This window comes from Mchenga conophoros, linkage group LG19 (genome assembly GCF_057382185.1).
Source record: "Mchenga conophoros isolate Kocher_MC1m ecotype Shallow Benthic linkage group LG19, M_conophoros_male_GT1.1, whole genome shotgun sequence".
Classification (NCBI taxonomy): Eukaryota; Metazoa; Chordata; class Actinopteri; order Cichliformes; family Cichlidae; genus Mchenga; species Mchenga conophoros.
Genome location: NC_140544.1, coordinates 2,322,065 through 2,340,890, shown reverse-complemented (window position 1 = coordinate 2,340,890; position 18,826 = coordinate 2,322,065). Strand labels below are relative to the sequence as shown.

At 41.2% G+C, this 18,826-nt stretch overlaps 2 protein-coding genes across 7 annotated transcripts in view; one reads left to right on the top strand and one right to left on the bottom strand.

Moving 5' to 3' along the window:
* The window catches only part of clmna (calmin a), a 51,617-nt gene that overhangs the window by 20,797 nt on the left and 11,994 nt on the right, over positions 1-18,826 (bottom strand). The window lies entirely within an intron of this gene.
* LOC146551454 (histone-lysine N-methyltransferase set-1-like) lies at positions 5,119-15,667 on the top strand. 4 transcript variants are annotated; one of them, XM_085257159.1, is made up of 9 exons: positions 8,354-8,451; positions 9,331-9,402; positions 9,571-9,672; positions 9,882-9,987; positions 11,690-11,751; positions 11,852-13,817; positions 14,116-14,274; positions 14,353-14,409; positions 14,839-15,667. In XM_085257159.1, the coding sequence occupies exons 2-9, from the start codon at positions 9,346-9,348 to the stop codon at positions 15,084-15,086; spliced, it is 2,757 nt and encodes a 918-aa protein (XP_085113285.1). In that variant the 5' UTR covers positions 8,354-8,451; positions 9,331-9,345; the 3' UTR covers positions 15,087-15,667. The 4 variants fall into 4 exon arrangements, with proteins under 4 accessions (XP_085113286.1, XP_085113285.1, XP_085113284.1 ...); XM_085257158.1 differs by having other exon boundaries at positions 11,681-11,751; positions 14,356-14,409; XM_085257157.1 differs by having other exon boundaries at positions 11,681-11,751.

Here is an 18,826-nt window from a genome sequence, read left to right as displayed (position 1 = left end):
CTTCAACTCCTCACTGCAGGCATGTCATGTGCCTGCCTGCTTCAAGTCCTCTACCATAATCCCTGTCCCCAAGAAACCTAGGATCACTGGACTAAATGACTACAGACCCGTGGCTCTGACATCTGTGGTCATGAAGTCATTTGAGCGCCTAGTTCTCTCCCATCTCAAGACCCTCACGGCCCCCCTCCTGGACCCCCTGCAGTTTGCATATAGAGCCAACAGGTCTGTAGACGACGCCATCAACATGGCCCTACACTTCATCCTGCAGCATCTGGACTCCCCAGGAACCTACGCCAGGATCCTGTTTGTGGACTTCAGCTCTGCCTTCAACACCATCCTTCCAGACCATCTCCGAGACAAGCTTTCCCAGATGAATGTGCCTGATCCCACCTGCCGGTGGATCACTGACTTCCTGACGGACAGGAAGCAGCATGTGAGGCTGGGAAAGAATGTCTCGGACTCCCGGACCATCAGCACCGGCTCCCCTCAGGGCTGTGTTCTTTCTCCTCTGCTCTTCTCCCTGTACACCAACTGCTGCACCTCCACCCACCAGTCTGTCAAGCTAATCAAGTTCGCAGATGACACCACCGTTATTGGGCTCATCTCGGACGGGGACGAGTCTGCCTACAGGAGGGAGGTTGAACGTCTGGTGTCTTGGTGCAGCCACAACAACCTGGTGCTGAATGCCCAGAAGACAGTGGAGATTATTGTGGACTTCAGGAAGCACACAGCCCCACTCCCCCCCATCATCCTGACTGACACCCCCATCACCTCTGTGGACTCATTCCGCTTCCTGGGTACCACCATCACCCAGGACCTGAAGTGGGAGCCCACCATCACCTCCGTCATCAAGAAAGCCCAGCAGAGGATGTACTTCCTGAGGCAGCTGAAGAAATTCAACCTGCCAACACAGACAATGATGCAATTCTACACTGCAATCATCGAGTCCATCCTCACCTCCTCCATCACCGTGTGGTACGCTGGAGCCACTATCAGGGACAAACAGAGACTGCAGCGTGTTGTGCGCTCTGCTGAGAAGGTGATTGGCTGCAGACTCCCATCTCTGCAGGACCTGTACACCTCCAGGACACTGGGGCGTGCAGCTCGGATCTCAGCTGACCCTTCTCACCCTGGACACAGTCTGTTTGACCTGCTCCCCTCAGGCAGGAGGCTCCGGTCCATTCGCACCAGAACCTCTCGCCACAAGAACAGTTTCTTCCCCTCTGCTGTTGGACACATGAACAATAACCACATGATTGTCCCCGCCACTAACACATGACCCTACGCTGTGTCACTGCATCATTTCATGTTTGGCACTGATCACCACCTGCACTCATGTATATATCTTTCTACGTAGCACTCATAATTCTTATTCTCATGTATATATCTCATGTATATCTCATGCACATATCTTTCTTTCTACATAGCACTTTAATTCTTATTGTCTGCACTGAAGCACCGCAGCAATTTCCTAATGTTGTAAACCTCAACATCTGGCAATAAACCCATTCTGAATTCTGATTCTGATTATATTATGTTATATTATATCCCCTTACACATTAGAGCCACAACAGGACCCACTAGAACATGGGAACAAGTAAAAGGGAAATATAAGAATATTCTACAGAATGGTAATATTTATCACTTATATTGCTTTTAGTCTCTTGGAAAGAGACCCTGGAATACTCTGTTTGTTTGTTCATAACAGCAACCAAGAAAAGGGCAGAGCACAAAAAGACAGGTGGTGGTCCTGCACCCCCTCGTCAACAAGTTGGTTAAGTAAATAATACCCTCACAGGAATATCGATATCTCTCTATGAGCACACTGTCGCGCTGAGCTAAAGGATCCTGTCTATCCCGCAATATACGCTGGATTCTGAGGACTCTCCTTATCAATCTTGCACCTTCCGCAATGGGCTGCTCGCGTATACGGACAGGATATGACTGCGACAGACTTCCCAAATCCACCTTCGCTTTTATAGCCGTGGTCTCCCATCTTGATTACACGAAGTAATTTCCAATTACTACTCTGAAATATGAATTACATCTGTAATAATCACATACATGTAATAGAATGTTAATAGTACATTTCCCTTTTTTAGGAAATGACCTGTATGTATCTGTATGAAATCAATAAATGGATCAAGTGCTGCATTATCTTTAGTTACATTGATAATATTTATTTATGGTGAAACAGTGGTGGAATATCGCTGTTGCTTTCGTATAAATGAAGCAGACATACCTGCGTGGCCGCGATCTAATCCTGTTTACATAAAGTAAACCTGCTCCCGAGCAGGTTTACGCTTACGGCTCTGTTGCTATGGCAGCAAGTCCCGGATGAGCTTCGGGGAACCGAACGATCCAAGATCACGCGAAATCGTCAACAATCAAATCCAGCTAACCTACTTAGCGAGGTACGAAGAACGTACCCCTGGAAAAACGATTTCAGCTGCTGACATTACTTTCATAACACATAATGAATGGGCTTCTTTCAAAAGTTATGTCAGATTTCATAACTTGGTGATTAATGGATAAGCTTTGACTGTACTACAATAGATATATGATCATCATTTTATTCAAATGTGAGGGTAGATTACCAATCATTTCAGAAGAAAGCAAACAAACTCAGTACTGGAAATTGTTGTTCTGGTTGTCGCACATCTGTCATCCTCTTTTAGAAAATGCCTACAAACTGATTTTTTTAATTTTTTGGTCATGAGTTTTTTTGAAGTTCGGAGCTCATGTTTATCTTTACGTGGTTTTCATGTGTCCTTGGTTCTGCAGGTCTGTTGTATCATGTTCTTATATTCATCAGTATTCTGTACTTTCAGTTCTTGCTTTGTTTTAGTCTTAGTATAGTTTTTGTGCCTCTTTCTTTCACCCTGTTAGATTCACTTGTGTTCACTGTCTTTTGCCTGGATCCTCTCACTCATTCATTGCAACAGATTTACTTGAACAGCACACAACAACACAAAGACGTAAGCTACAGTTAACTGGTTAGCACTGGAGCAGGTAGTATATATTCTCACCAACAAAGCTAATGGCACAAAACATTAGCTAGAAGAAAGACACCGGGGATGGGGATGTAACTGCATCACCATCAACATTCATGAAGCTGCTATTTCACATGTTGCAAGTAACTCCATGTATCTCAGATTGTGCTTGAGGCATTGAGAGAACAGACTGAGCAAAATATGACTAACTTTAAGATGACTGTTACCACCCACGGTTTTTTAAATCCTGCCTTGTATACGTAAGGCTTCAAATTTATTTGATGATTTCACTTCTGAACTCCATAGCAGCAGCATTATTTACCCTCTCACATGTCTAAAACACATTTTGTATTGTTTAAAATGTGTCGCTGACATTTGTGAGAATTTTGAGACCAAACAAATCAGAGTTATCCAAAAATTGGGATTTATGCTCAGTTACCCAACAACCACCTTTCATCTGTGCTCAAGTTACATTTATCTAAGCCAAGCCTTCTCTGGCTGGCTGCTCTCATTTGTTTGCTGTGCAAATTTTTTTGTTTTTAAATTATGGGCAGTATGAAGGATGTATTTACAGCTTTAATGATATTACTGGGTACACAGAGGTGGAGGAAGAGCACTCAGAAAGTTAGCAATTAAATAATTAATTAGTAAGTGGTTAGGTGTTCACTTTTGGCTCCAAATCTACTGGAAACATTTTCACTGATTCTTTTATTTACAGCATGTTTTAAGAGATTTTCTGCTGGGGATACATGTTATATGTACAGGTTGTTAAGCCATACTTAAAACTGTGTGTCGCTTTGTCACAGGAATGTCCGTGTATCAAAATTAAAATGTTAAAAAGTTCTTTTACACTTCATTCTAATCTGCTATCAAATGTATTCTTCTGCTGGGATTGCAGCTACTAGAACACAGAACACACGTCAAGAATACCCGAGCAAACAGTCGCAGTGTTATCACTGTGATCTGCGACAAACTGCAGCGATTTCCACGTCTTCTTCATCAGGCTGTGAGACAGTAAGCTTTAATGTTTAAATAGTCTTCACAGCTCTAAATGTGCAGTCGCCGCTTTGGAAATAAACAGCAGCACTGAGAACACAGTGATAAAATAATTAACTGGAATTAAAATCTTTATTTTATTGCTCTGTGCAGCACTGATCTTTTGTCCTTTTATCAACAGTGTTGCAGTTTACTGGTTTACATTTATGCTTTTTAGAGCTTATCACCATTTGATAACATCTCTGGAGGGATTATTTTCTTTGAAGGAAGAGTCATCCGATCCATGAAACACCCCTTCGTGTTTGGTCAGCTGCTGTCACCCCTTTCATATGAACATGCAGGGGAAACTCGGGGTTAACTTAAGAGTTGATAACCAGCTTCATGTTACTGCTGACGCTGATCAACAATGTTAGGGCAAGTGAATCCAGATAACAGAAAGATATCCCAGATAGGTTGAACTGGCTTTGTAGTAAAAAATGGACTGGTTCTTATACAGCATTACCTGACATGTTGTTTTTAATTAAACGTCTTTAAAAGATGGTAATTTCAAAGGGAAGGGTTAGCTTTGACTTCTGCTAGTTTGAGCCACAAAGACAACTTCTTACACTCTGATAACACTGAAAATGAATCACTGCACATATCTTGGATCCACCTACACATTCACTGGTGTCACTCTGAATGCCGACTCAAGAGATGAAATACTGCAAATTCCCAGAGAAAGTCCTTTCTTTTAGTGATTGTGATTGTTTTGTGTTTGGGGACCTAATTATTATCAGTATTACACTTGCAGCGTTAATGCTGGTTTGTGACTCAAGGTAACAGAATACCAAAATAGCAGTAGAGCAATTTCACTGAAATATTTATTGAGCAGCTATGACAGGAGCATCCCTTTAGACTGCAGTGCTGCATCATCCAGAGACATTACATAACAGCAGAGTTCAAAGAAGCTGTTTCCCCACGCTTTGGTCCACTCTTTCCCCGTCGACATTTAACCCATTAAATTGTTTTAATCAAATCTCCGAAAACGTTACAGCACTCTTGTAAATATGTGATGTCTCAATAAAGCGCAAATGCAAACACTGAGCGAGAGGGGCTGCTGTTGTGTGTGTGTGTGTGTGTGTGTGTGTGTGTGTGTGTGTGTGTGTGTGTGTGTGTGTGTGTGTGTGAGTGCGTCTATGTGGTATGGATTGACATTTGACCTGCGCTGTACCTGGGCTCCGGGGACATTTCGACTTTTTGCTGTGTATTCATGTGTCCCCCTAAAACATGACTTGTAAATGCATTTTTAAGTGTCTAAATAATAATTTTTTCTACTTCTTATGAGGTCATTATTTATCTTTTGACCTGTATTTGCTTAAACTGTAGTGTAAATTCATTTATTAAACTATAATTAAAAGATTTTCTGATTTTCTTAAAAGTCCACCTATACCCCTCACCTGATTTTTGTGTATTCCAGTGTATTGCACAGCGACGTTTCGAGTTAGAGTGGATGTGTGTAGGTACTGCAATTTAATACACATTTTCAATACACACGGCCGGAAGTCATTGTGATTGGTAGGCTATATATATAGGCGGTACCTACAGGAAACGGCGCCACAACTTTCGCGCGCGTGCCCTTTAACAAGTGTATGTCGACGGCAATACGAAGACGGATTAAAAACACAAAGGTAAGCCTTTTTTAATGTAAAATGCACCATGACTTTAATACTATATGAAATTATAGGTGCACAGGCCTATATTAAACTGGTTTAATTTATGCTTTATGGACTGTTAGTGAGTCTTTGAAGAAGTAAAACGGCCCCAGCGTTTGTCATTGAGTAAATAAAATAGGGCTGACGACTAACCGCGTCAACGCGATAAAGCGGGCTAACCCGTGTTAGGATTTACTCGGTGTTAAAGCATTATTGTGGCTTAAACGTGTTAATGCCGACATCGCGACTAACGCGATTAACAATTAAACCAGCGCAGTCTGAGTCAAAATCCCTGATGTTGCTGTTAGCTAATTTCGGGCAGTTTGTCCAATGTCTGTCCATTCTGCTGACAGCCCTAAAATAAAAGCAAGGGTATAAGTGTATTTAGTCGTGTATTTATTTATATGCCTGAAGAAAAAACTTCTTACAGTTTTGATGCCTAAGCTTTCTCAGTACTTGTATCACTCTCTGCAGTCGCCATTACAGAAATGTCACATGTCGCCATTTTGAGTACTAGGCCTTTAACATTTTAAAAGAAGGCATAAATTAGCACTATGAATAAGTCAGCTGTGTTTATGCTGTAAACTACACTACTGCTAGTTCTGCTACTACTGATGATGATGACAATGATGACGATAATCGTAATACTTTATATGCTTTGGTAATACAGCCAATCGTACAGGAGAACATGCGAAGGAGACGCATTCCTCCACGGGAGGATGCAGTCTGTCATGTTTCTGCTGGAAGGGACAAACTGGGACTTGATATCCACTACATAAATGCCTTCAAAGGTAAGTTGGTCTTTAGTTTGGATTAGATTTGGAGTTTGTCACTTTGTCTTTTGTCACTCACTTGGTATGCCTCTGCAATTCAGGTCGGGGCATTTTCACGACTGTTCCATTCCAAAAAGGAGACTTTCTTTTGGAATACAGAGGTAAACTCATAACAAAAGAAGAATGTGAGCGGAGACACAGAGTTTATCATGACAGCCTGAAGGTGTTCATGTTTGAATTCAAGTTTGATGGAAAACTCTGGTGGTGCGTATTATATCAGTGTAGTTTGATTAAGATTAAATGACACATTGCTTTTGATTTATGAAAAAAAAAGCTTCCTAACTAACTAGTTAAGCTAATACTTTTTTGCCTAACCCCACAGTGTGGATGCATCTCAAGAAGATGGGTCATTAGGCAGACTTGTCAACGACAACCACATCAGTCCAAGTGCTAAGATGAAAATATTAAATATCAATGGAAAGCCCCATCTATGCTTATTTGCAAGCAGAGACATAAGTCCAGGCGAAGAAATAGACTATAATTATGGTGACTCGGATTGGCTCTGGAGATGCAAGGTATTTCTACAATTGTACTTTTTGGAACTGATAAATTGCATACCCTAAGCCATTTTTACATTTGTACCTACTCAAATTGGCTTAACGTGACTTAGGGCATCTAGTTTTTCACTGAAATTGAGTATCACCTACTGTGCCTGGGGTAACTATAGCAATGCAGCCGAGCATCCAGTGATATAAATGCCACAGCAAGCATGGACGTCAAGGTGACAAAATGCCTGCTGCTCAGTCTATACTTTAGTGTTCAATTCAGGGATCACGCTGTTAATTTTGGTCGCTATTTCAAACATTTCAGAGTTTCAAAAATGATGGCTTGGATTTTCACGAAGGAGGCGCACTCATAACTTATCGAGTGACACCATTGACCAGCCACCTGGTGGCATTCAGTCTATGTCAAATTTTCTGATCACTTTGGATCACTTGGAACCTTGGTGCAGTAGTTACTGAAAAACTACATGGTACTATAACCTACTGGAAAAACAGGGGTAGGTACTAATGGAAAACAGGCAATTGTGATGGCTGCCACATCAAAGCCCTCTAAAAGCACTAAAAAAATATCAGCAGGTATGCAGAAATAAAAAATGGCTTTCGGTTTCTAAATTTTAACAGTGATTGATGTTTAATGTGATTCTACACAGCAAAATCTCCAGTGTTAAATTAACACTGGAGAGTGTCTATAAGGGTCCACACCTCTGAGTGTTAAATACAACACTGTTGAGTGTTAAATTAACACTTTTGACAGTGTTATATGTTTAAAAGTAACCTAGTCAGTTTTGAAGATTAACAATGGCTAACACTGAGCAGTGCTGATTTTCTAACACTGGAAAATAACTCAAAATGTTAGAAATATTCCAGTGTTAGAAAATCAGCACTGCTCAGTGTTAGTCTTTGTTAATCTTCAAAACTGACTAGGTTACTTTTAAACATATAACACTGTCAAAAGTGTTAATTCAACACTCAACAGTGTTGTGTGGACCCATATAGACACTCTCTAGTGTTAATTTAACACTGGAGATTTTGCTGTGTAGCCTCTTTAGTTAGATTCATTTTAAATTTTGTCCCTTGAAGATAAATGGGCCCTAGTGACAGTTCGTTGCTGCTACAGGTGATTGTTTTACTCCTTTAGCAATGGCTTAAAAAATAAAGAAATCACACTGACTATTTGTCTCTTAATCATAGGGCCTTAAATTCTCTATACATGACAGTGAATATTTTAAAGACAATAGCTTGAAACTTATCTTTCTCATACAGTTTATTTAATGTTTCAAAAGCCTCTTCAAAAATGCACTGTATATTCATTTTCTATCTGTTACACACGAAGACGGAGACCCGCCAGATTCAGAAGACTGTGAGCTGCCTAAAGCCGCAACCAAACAGCTTTCCAAACAATGATCTGGACCTGAAACATCCAGAGCCTGAAAGGGTAAATATAATCCAGTGTACCACTTAATGAACTAATAATTTAATCTATCATCATTCTTTATGGATGCTGTGTGTGTGTGTGTTTGGCAGTCACCTGGGTGTGATGTGATTTACATGGACCGTGGCTTGTAGGTCCTTTTCATTGTTTCAAAGTGCAAGTCTGGATAACATCTGAGTGTGTGTGTGTGTGTGTGTGTGTGTGTTAACCACCCAAATGTGACTTAGGAGGACCACACTGTTATTGGGAGACTCCGTCAAAGTTTGCTTCATGGTGACATCACTCTGGTTTTAGGAGGGGTCTTCTCGTATTTCTTGACAGTTTGACCTACAGCATGCAGAGCTGACTGCATGTGCTTTGTTTCTATGTTGAAATTTTTTGAAACTCAGGCTTGAACATTAAGATAGATAGTACTATACAACTTCTTAACTTGTTTTAGGCACTTTTTACTGCTTTAGTGCATGGGCTCTCTCTGGCTGTGTACTCTGGCTTCTTCCCACAGTCCAAAGATGTAGCTTATGGGGTTAGGTTAACTGGTGATTCAAAACTGCCCTTTGGTGTGAATGCAAATGCTTGTCCTTCCATGTTAGACTGGTGATCTGTCCAGGTTGTACTGCCCTATGGTAGCTGGTATAGGCCCCAAAACTGCTACCCCACAATCCTGATAAGGATAAGTGGAAGAGGATGGATGATTGCAAAGGAATCAGTTGTTAACTATTGTAGCCAGTATTTTTTTCAGAAGAAAACATTTCTTGAGTGGAAAGGCCCCCCCCCCCACACACACACACACATGCAAATTAAAAACAGAAGCACAGGCCTGCCCAGTACAGTTGCAAGAAGAGCACTTGGTCTAATCTTTGTGCCATCTTTTCTTTGTTGCAGGATCTTGATGAAGAAATGCCTCAGCAAGGCTCAGAAGCCATGCATTCTTCTTCAGTGCAAGATTTTGAAGAGGTAACATTGACCTAGGACAGATTTTAATGAATGTTTCTCATGCACGATGTGTACCTTACGCTATTTGCCGATAGTGAAATGGTCTATTCATCCTCTTGAGTGATGCATTTTTAGTAACTGTCAGATTACTGTTCTTTTGTCTTCATTCTCTATCTGTTACACACGAAGACTGAGACCAGCCAGATTCAGAAGACTGTGAGCTGCCTAAAGCCGCAACCAAACAGCTTTCCAAACAATGATCTGGACCTGAAACATCCAGAGCCTGAAAGGGTAAATATAATCCAGTGTACCACTTAATGAACTAATAATTTAATCTATCATCATTCTTTATGGATGCTGTGTGTGTGTGTGTTTGGCAGTCACCTGGGTGTGATGTGATTTACATGGACGAAGTTTATTAGTTGATATCTGCAACTGAATTGAAAACACACCTTTCCAACTGTCCAAAACAAATAAATGTTGCAATATTTTGCTAACAGTGTCACAATCATCGTCTGGTGTGCACAACAATATCATCTTTGGACAAGTGCATTCAGTGTGTGGGACCGGTTTCCTCCCTCAAGTGGCTTGGCTTTAAGTGCAAAGGTGAGACATTTAGTGAATAGGTACAGTGTATAGTAAAAAGCATTAATAGAGTTCAACAAGTTAAGACGTGCTGAAATGAACACTGCTCCCTTTTTAATTAATGGGTGGTCACGTCTAATTAAAGAAATGCAGTATTACCTCATTGGTGCAGGACCTTGTAAAAATGGTATACTTGGGATTGTCCTCAATTCCCCATTCCATAACATAAACTGCTCAAAATAATAAAGGGAACACTTAAACAATGCGATGTTACTCCAAGTCAGTCACACTTCTGTGAAATCAAACTGTTCACTTAGGAAGTAACACTGACAACCAGTTTCACATGCTGTTTTGCAAATAGAGTAGACAACAAGTGGAAATTATAGTCAATTCACCATAATAAAGGACTGGTTCTGCAGGTGGTGACCACAGACCACTTCTCAGCACCTATGCTTTCTGGCTGATGTTATGGTCACTTTTGAATGCTGGCGGTGATTTCATTTTAGTGGTAGCATGAGACAGTCTACAACCCACACAAGGGGCTCAGGTAGTGCAGCTCATCTAGCGTAGCACATCAATGTGAGCTGTGGCAAGAAGGTTTGCTGTGTCTGTTAGTGTAGTGTCCAGAGCATGGAGGTGCTACCTGGATGTGGAGTAGGCCATAGGAGGGCAACAACCCAGCAGCAGGACCGCTACCTCCACCTTTGTGCAAGGAGGAACAAGAGGAGCCCTGCAAAATGACCTCAAACAGGCCACAAATGTGCATCTGTCTGCTCAAATGGTCAGAAACTGACTTCATGAGGGTGGCTTGAGGGTCCAGCATCCACAGGTGGGGATTGAGCTTGCAGTCCAACACCATGCAGGATGTTTGGCATTTGCCAGAAAACACAAAGTTTGGCAACTTCAGCACGGGCACCCTATGCTCCTCACAGCTGAAAGGAGGTTCAAACTGAGCACGTGACAGTCTGGAGATGCCGTGGGGAATGTTCTGCTGCCTGCAACATCCTCCAGCATGATCATATTGGCAGTGGGTCAGTAATGGTGAGGGGTGGCATTTCTGTGCCTGCCAGAGAGCCTGACTGTCATTGGGTAACAAGATGAGGTCCTCGGACCCTTTGTGAGACCACATGCTGGTGCATTTGGCCCTGGGGTCCACCTAATGCGAGACGACACTGGGCCTCATGTGGCTGGAGTATGTCAGCAGTTCCTCCATGACAAAGGCATTGATGCTATGGACTGGCCCGCCTGTTCCCCAGACCTGAATCCAATTGAGCACATCTGGGACATCATGTCTCACTCCATCCACCACAAACTGTCCAGGGGTTGGCAGATGCTTTAGTCCAGGTCTTGGAGGAGATCCTTCAGGAGACCATCCGCCACCTCATCCCGAGCATGCCCAGGCATTGTAGGGAAGTCGTACAGGCATCTGGAGGCCACACACATTCAACTACACACTTTCATGCCACTCAACTACCTAAAGAACAAAGTATTTAATAAGAATAATTCCTTCATTCACATCTGGGATGTCCTTTTTTTTGGGGGGGGGGGGAGGGGGATTAGCAGTGTATGTGTAGTCATTAAAATATCCTTAATGTGAACAGTTTTGTTTTTTTTGTTTTTTCAGCATTTGACATTACTGCAATGCTTTGACAAAAAACTACTTCACTTAAATAGAACTGCAAAGCTAAATTAAGTCTATCAAAATGTGTTTCAGTTTGTTTAGGGGTCTGGCACAAATCTTGCCTTGCAAAATTGGCAAATCAGAATTGCCACCAGTCAACACAGGTGTGTATCCCATTCATATTTGGCTTGACTTTTTTTCAGTTTATTTTTTACCTGTCTAAAGTATTGATCAATTAAAAAAACTTTTGTTCTTACATTCCAGAAAGAAGAAATTTCTGAATATTCAGGGGAGGATGGATTGCCACATTCAGTTCTGGATCAAATATCAAGCGATGATGATGGCAACCACAGCATATCAGAAGAAGAATATGTGCCAGATTCAGAGTCATATGATGAAGATTCAGATGAAGACATCTCATTATTGCCAAGCACATCAAAAGGTCTGCTATGCCAAGATGACATCTCCAAAGCGCATGAACAATCAGATTCAACGAATTTAATCCACAACTTGACAAAGGACAAGCCACAAGATAAAAGTGAGCTTTGCGAAACTGAATCAGAAAAAATGACTTTAAGTAAAAGAAATTACTGCTATTTTTGTGGCAAACCACAAGCTAAAATTTCCCGCCACCTGAAAACGCACAAAACGGCTCCTGATGTTGTGCATGCATTTTCCCTGCCTAGAGACTCAAACGAGCGTAAAAGTCTGTTAGAGAAATTGAGAAATAAGGGAAATTTTAAGCATAATGCTGCAGTTTTGCATGGTGGAGTGGGACCACTGAAAGTGAAGAGAAGACCCAAGATTAAAGCAGTAGAGGGAAAGTTTGCTCATTGCTTTTATTGTCAAGGGATGTATGTTCGCAAGGATCTTTGGAGACATGTCCGCAGATGTCCTAACAAACCAAAAGATGACACGGATAAAGAACCTGGAAGAACCAAAGTACTCGGCCTGGCTTTAACTCTGGAGTCTCAGTGTTATCCGCAGGTGTCAAGTGGAGTCTGGAAGGTTCTTGCTGTTATGAAACAAGATGAGATTGCCTCAGCTGTGCGAAATGACTTTACTGTTATTCAGTTTGCCCAGTCCCTCTACAATAAACATGGACAAGACCCTACAAAGTATGATTATATACGACAGAAGCTTCGTGAAGCGGGACGTTTGTTGTTGTGTCTGCGCACAGAATTCTCAGTGCATAACATGGAAGAAGCTATTAAGCCTGCTAATTTCCAGAGAGTTGTGCAAGCAGTAAAGAAAGTTTCAGGTTTTGATGAAGAGACACTGTCATACAAAACTCCAAGCCTTGCGCTGAAACTGGGACATACACTGCATAAAATGTCTGACATTATCCATTGTCGTGCCCTCATGACAGAGGATGAAGCCCTAATCAAGTCCACTGATGCGTTCAAGAAGTTGTATGTCTCCAAATGGTCTGAGATGGTGTCTCACCGTGCCTTGAACACATTGAGTGAGGCAAAGTTTAACAAGCCATCAACATTGCCCTTTACAGAAGATGTTCGGATTCTCCATCACTACCTTCAAAAATCTGCAGAAAGTGCCTTTTGCAGCTTGGAGAACGAAGCCACAGCTCAGAATTATGCCCAACTTGCACAAGTTACACTCTCACAAATCATTGTGTTCAACCGAAGACGTTCTGGAGAGGTTTCAAAGATGCGCCTCAAAAGTTTTCTTGAAAGAGACAAAACAGCACTCCACACAGATGTTGCCATGGGGCTCTCAGAAATGGAACAGAGACTCTGTAACTATTTCTGTAGAATAGAAATAATGGGAAAAAGGGACAGAAATGTTCCAGTTCTGCTAACACCAAGCATGCTGGATGCTCTGTCACTACTGGTTAGTAGGAGGCCTGACTGTGGTATTTGTGCCACTAATATCTACCTCTTTGCAAGACCCCGATCAATGAGTCATTACAGAGGAATGGACTCCTTGCGTGTTCATGCACACCAGTGTGGAGCAAAGCAGCCTGAGTATCTAAGATCGACACAGCTCAGAAAACATGTTGCCACACTCTCACAAGTCCTTAATTTGAAAAACAACGAACTTGATCAGGTTGCAGATTTCCTGGGTCATGATATCCGCGTTCACCGCGAATTCTACAGATTACCAGTTCCCACAACACAGCTGGCCAAGATTTCCAAACTGCTTTTAACACTGGAAAAAGGACAACTTTCCCAGATCCAGGGGAAATCACTGGATGAGATCAAAATAGAAGGTTTGTATTGAAAGGAGCAAATATTAGGGCAGTAGTTGAATATTATGCTTTATCAACAGAATTAAAACCTAAAAGCACAGACCATTCTGTTAAATGTCCATGATTTAAGGTTCTTGAAGTCTATTGTTTCATCACTTTGCAACATTTGGCAAACTGCAGAGTGGTGGCCTTAAATAGTAAAACTATGTACTATAATTTCCAGTATTTGTTCTGTATTTTGTCATATCTCGTTGTTAATGTGAGGTTTTTGGGGGGTTTGTGTTTGGTTTTTTGGGGGGGTTTTCCCACAATTTCTCAGATGAAATTGCATTAAGTGATGCTGAAACAAAGGACAGTGAGAGTGAATCAGATGATGATGACACAGCACTCACAATGTTGGCGTGTGGCACCAGTGAGCCTGTACATGCAGTAGCTGATTCCACAAACACAGCGCAGCTCCAAGACACTGTAGATTGTGGTAAGTTACCACTAGCTTGGTTTCTGTGGATAAAATGTTTGTTACAAATATTAAAACTTAATCAAATTGTGTAATCAGCAGATGAAGGACCACTCACAATGCCTGCAGCAAGTGAGACTGCTGCTCCCTCTGAAGGTAAGGGGTGCAGTTGGTTCTCTAAGCTTATTATTGTTTCATCACTTTGCAACATATGGCAAACTGCAGAGTGGTGGCAAAAAGTCACTTGGATGAGTGACAAAATGTTTCTCCCACTGAAAACGCTACGTCCAGATTAACAGAATCAACGTTTTGGGATTTACTTACCTGGATGATTGAGCATGCATCAAGAGACTTTTATTCAACTTTTTATTCAGTCTTTTATTCACAGCGGAACACTAAATGTCTCATTTTAGAAATTTGATAAATTTTCAAACAGAATTTTAGCTCGTTTTGATATTGATGGTAGCAACACATTTCAGAAGTTAGTACAGGGTAGCATCCATTCTTTTAACCACCAAATGTTTTTTGTTTTTTTTGTTTGGTTTTTTGTTTGTTTTAACTACTACTACTTTATATATCTTCCAGAGAAAAATGCTGCTCAATCCCACAATTCCCGAAGAGCTCCCAAAAACATGTGGTCCAAGGCTGAGGTTGCTGCAGTGATGAGGCATTTTAAAGACCACATAAACGAAGGGAAACTAGCCACCAAAAATGAATGCAGTCATTGCAAATTGGTAGAAGATCCGGTGTTGGCAGGAAGAACAGTTCAAAACATAAGAGATTTTGTAAGAAACAGAGGATTAACTGCAAAAAGGCAGAAAAAAATGAACTAAAATAACTGTTTAGAGAGCTGTGGTTTTACATCTTGGTCAGATTGCCAATTGTTGTTAACACTGATGTTCTGTTTAAAGAAAAAAAAAGTTCTTGTTAAATACAGAAGTAGTTTGTATTTCATAATTTTTACATTTAATTTATTTAGGGTTTTTTTTGACGGGTTATATTTAAAATAAAAAATTATAAATGCATATTTTCTCCCCTTAATATTTACCTTTAAACTATTAAAATTCATTTTAAATGTTTTTAATTTTTCTGTTTTCTATATTTTTATATTTCTGTGGGAAGCGTGGGCATTTTTGTCCATAGATTTCTTTTTTTATTTATGGTTAAAATTAATGTTCAGATCCAAGAACACTAATAAAATGATGTTCCAGTAATCCTGTGTCCTGTCAGATGTGTATTCATGGTAATGAGCTATTTACATATTACATCATTGTCCCTTTAAAGACCCAATATTGTTTTTTTTGGACCTCATAAAACACATTGTTGTCAAGTGGACAATGTCTCCAGAAAACACAATAGAGTCTGGTTGGTGTGTATCAGTGTATCTAGACTTCTATAGGGAGTGTATGAGGTCTGAAGTGACCCAAATTTTTTTCAGATTTTTTCGAACACTTTAACCTCGCTCCCTTGGCTCTAAGTCCTTTCAAAAGGGTAGTCCACTTAAACCACCACCGGGCGGATTGACGTAGTATAGTCCCGCCATACCACATAGACCCGTATGTATGTGTGTGTGTGTGTGTGTGTGTGTGTGTGTGTGTGTGTGTGTGTGTGTGTGTGTGTGTGTGTGTGTGTGTGTGTGTGTGTGTGTGTGTGTGTATAATAGCAAACACTGAAATACAGTTTTTGCACGCAGCATTGAATTTTGTTCACTCAAATTTAGCTTTTCTTCGCTCAAAATAAATTTCTCCTCAACATGCAACACTTGCACCTGCAAAATGTTTTTTACGTGCGCTCAGAATAGTGGCACAAAAATAACGCCATAACCCAGTGGTTCTCAAACATTTTTTGCTAGGACCCCCTTTGATTTACAAGAAAAATGTTCGCTCGCACCCCCCCGCGCGCGCGCACAAACACATCCTCCAACCACACACACGCCCATATTTTGCTCCATTGTGGTTTATTTCACACCTCAAACATTTAGTAAACAATTAAGCAAATACAAGTAATCTGCAATAAATTACAGGTAGTAAGAAAATAAACTACTAACTCTTTTAGGCTACATCAGCACCTACACGGGTATTTTTGAAAGCGCAGCTGTTTCGTCCACACCGAAAACTGAGGTTTTTAAAAACTTCTTTTTTGCGTTCACGTGTGGATGAGGAATACAGAGTTGGTCACGCAACGTCAAAGGTATGTGCCTTTTTTCACGCCACGCTGTGCGCCACGTTATTGTTTATATGAGATGAATTGCAGAATGGCAGATAGTCAGATTAACAGTATTTTGTCTCTATCTGCAGGTTTTACACGCTTACATACACACACGCAGTTACTGTCCCTCCATTTACAAAGGCAGAGGCGTCACGGTGTGATTATTTTACATGTAGATGTTTTTTTTCCTGTGTAATAATATTCAACATTGCTATCAATACATTTTTCAAAAAATGCCTCTCTGTACAAAATGGGTTTAAAAACAAACAACTGTGGGATACTGTTTGTCCGTGATTTGAACCGGGGGAACAAATCATGGCAGGATCAGCCTGATATTATTTGTATCCAGTGTTGGGGAGTAACGGAATACATGTACCGCCGTTACGTATTTAAAATACAAAATATGAGTAACTGTATTCCGTTACAGTTACCGTTTAAAAAGGTGGTGTTTAGAATACAGTTACTTTGTTGAAATAAATGGATTACACTGCGGTATTTTCCTGTTTCATATTGTGGCGGGTCAGAACTGTTTGGTTTTTGTTTGACAGCTGTGATGTTCTGTTGTTCCAGGCGGCAGCTTACGGTTGCCATGGATACAGGGCAACGCGCTCTCTCTCTCTCTCTGCGACTGTGTGTTTCCTGGGTGAGAGAGCGCCTTTTTGTTGTTGTTGTTGTTGTTGTGCTAAGCTAACAGGCAGAATGCTACAGGCATAGCTCTAAAGAATGTAGCATCATGGGCAGTGTAGTCCGTGCTGCAGGGAGAATGGACTGCCATACACGTTATGGGTCTGTGAGCGCGAGGAGGGAGAAAAAGGGGAGTGGAAAAGTACGAGCTGTCATCGAGCAAAAACGGGAGCTGGAAGCATGTAAATATAATAATAACCACTGCAGCCAAGAAGAGTGCCTGACGAGCCCAGTTGTAAATAAGCTATTAAGACTCGACTGTACACCGTCTTCCTGTTTTCCTCCGAAAACAATTCAATTCAACAACAAGTTCCGTTGGAGCAGCCTTTCAACGCCTCTCTCTGTCTCTTGCAAGAAAAGTTGACCCAGACAACAAAGTAAAGCTATTTTTTTATATATTGTATATATACACACACACACACACACACACTTACGTGCACACACGTACACACTTACGTGCACACACGTACACACTTACGTATGTGTACGTACACACATACACAAAGTTACGTTGAAACCAAGCACACCATTGTTTTTCTTGTGACATTACCAATAAGTTTGATGTGTCACATGGCCCTCTTCCTATTGAAAAAACAAAAGTTGTATCCAAGATGGCCAACTTCTAAATTGCCACCATGGTCACCACCCATCTTCAGGAGTTTGCCCCCTCACATATACTAATGTGCCACAAACAGGACTTTAATATCACCAACCATTCCCATGTTATTACAGTGTTTCCATATAAATGGCCCACCCTGTATATTGAACTTTAGCACATGTGCTTCTCATAATCTGCCTAAACTGGCATGGCTCTAACTCTGTTCCAACCCCATGATTTGTTCAGCGCGGTACCCTTCTTGTCTGTCCAGGAAAAGTTATTTCACAGTAATTCTTTTAATCGTTTTATCACCCAACCCTACCTGAAAGCACGCCCTTCACAGTGCAAAGGTCTCACCTTTGAATTCAGGTAACTGTCTCACAGTAAACACACAGAAAAACAATTTGGATACTGATCTGAACAGAGTGTTTTGTTTTATCTCCCTATACAGAGGTCAACTCACAGCGGTGTGGAGAGTGCTTTCAGTCTGTTCTCGTAGTAAGGTAGCCATCTAAACAATTAGAGCACACACTCTGCTGTGCTCAAACGGATTGGTAATCCATGTCCATACTTTTATTATTGTGGGGTCTTTACATTGCCAAGTAAAGCGCCTTGAGGTGACTGTGGTTGTGATTTGGCGCTGTCTAAATAAAACTGAATTGTAAGATCTGTAACATCTGGTCCACATAACTTGGCCAACGGAACAACCCCTCCTTTTTTGTGGATGGAGGGAAAAAGGATTACAATGATGCAGACTCAACACAGCCCTGTATGCTAGCCAGCACCACTAGTGTCCATGATTGTTAATCAGTTATTAATCTCTTTGCTCATGTCTTTCACACTCACCAGTAAGCCAATATGCTCACACCCCCCCTTTCTGACGTGGCACGCTAGTCAAACAAAGAAATAGCCCCAGACTATTTTTTATGTGGTCACTGATGTTGGTGAACGAGTTGCACCTGTTCCTCTGCAAGCATCAATAAATCCTCAAGGAAGCCATTTATTAGGTTAATGTTTAAAAATGTTTCAGAGAACAACAAACGCTGCTGACACGACTGACTAAGCTTATCTCTCGTGTCATAG

Excerpts from the sequence above, each read along its gene's own strand:
- LOC146551454 (XM_085257157.1), top strand. The coding sequence starts at position 9,346 with ATGCCTCAGCAAGGCTCAGAAGCCATGCATTCTTCTTCAGTGCAAGAT. Across the intron at positions 13,818-14,115 it reads GGATGAGATCAAAATAGAAG|ATGAAATTGCATTAAGTGAT; the intron begins GTTTGTATTGAA and ends ACAATTTCTCAG. Across the intron at positions 14,275-14,352 it reads CCAAGACACTGTAGATTGTG|CAGATGAAGGACCACTCACA; the intron begins GTAAGTTACCAC and ends TTGTGTAATCAG.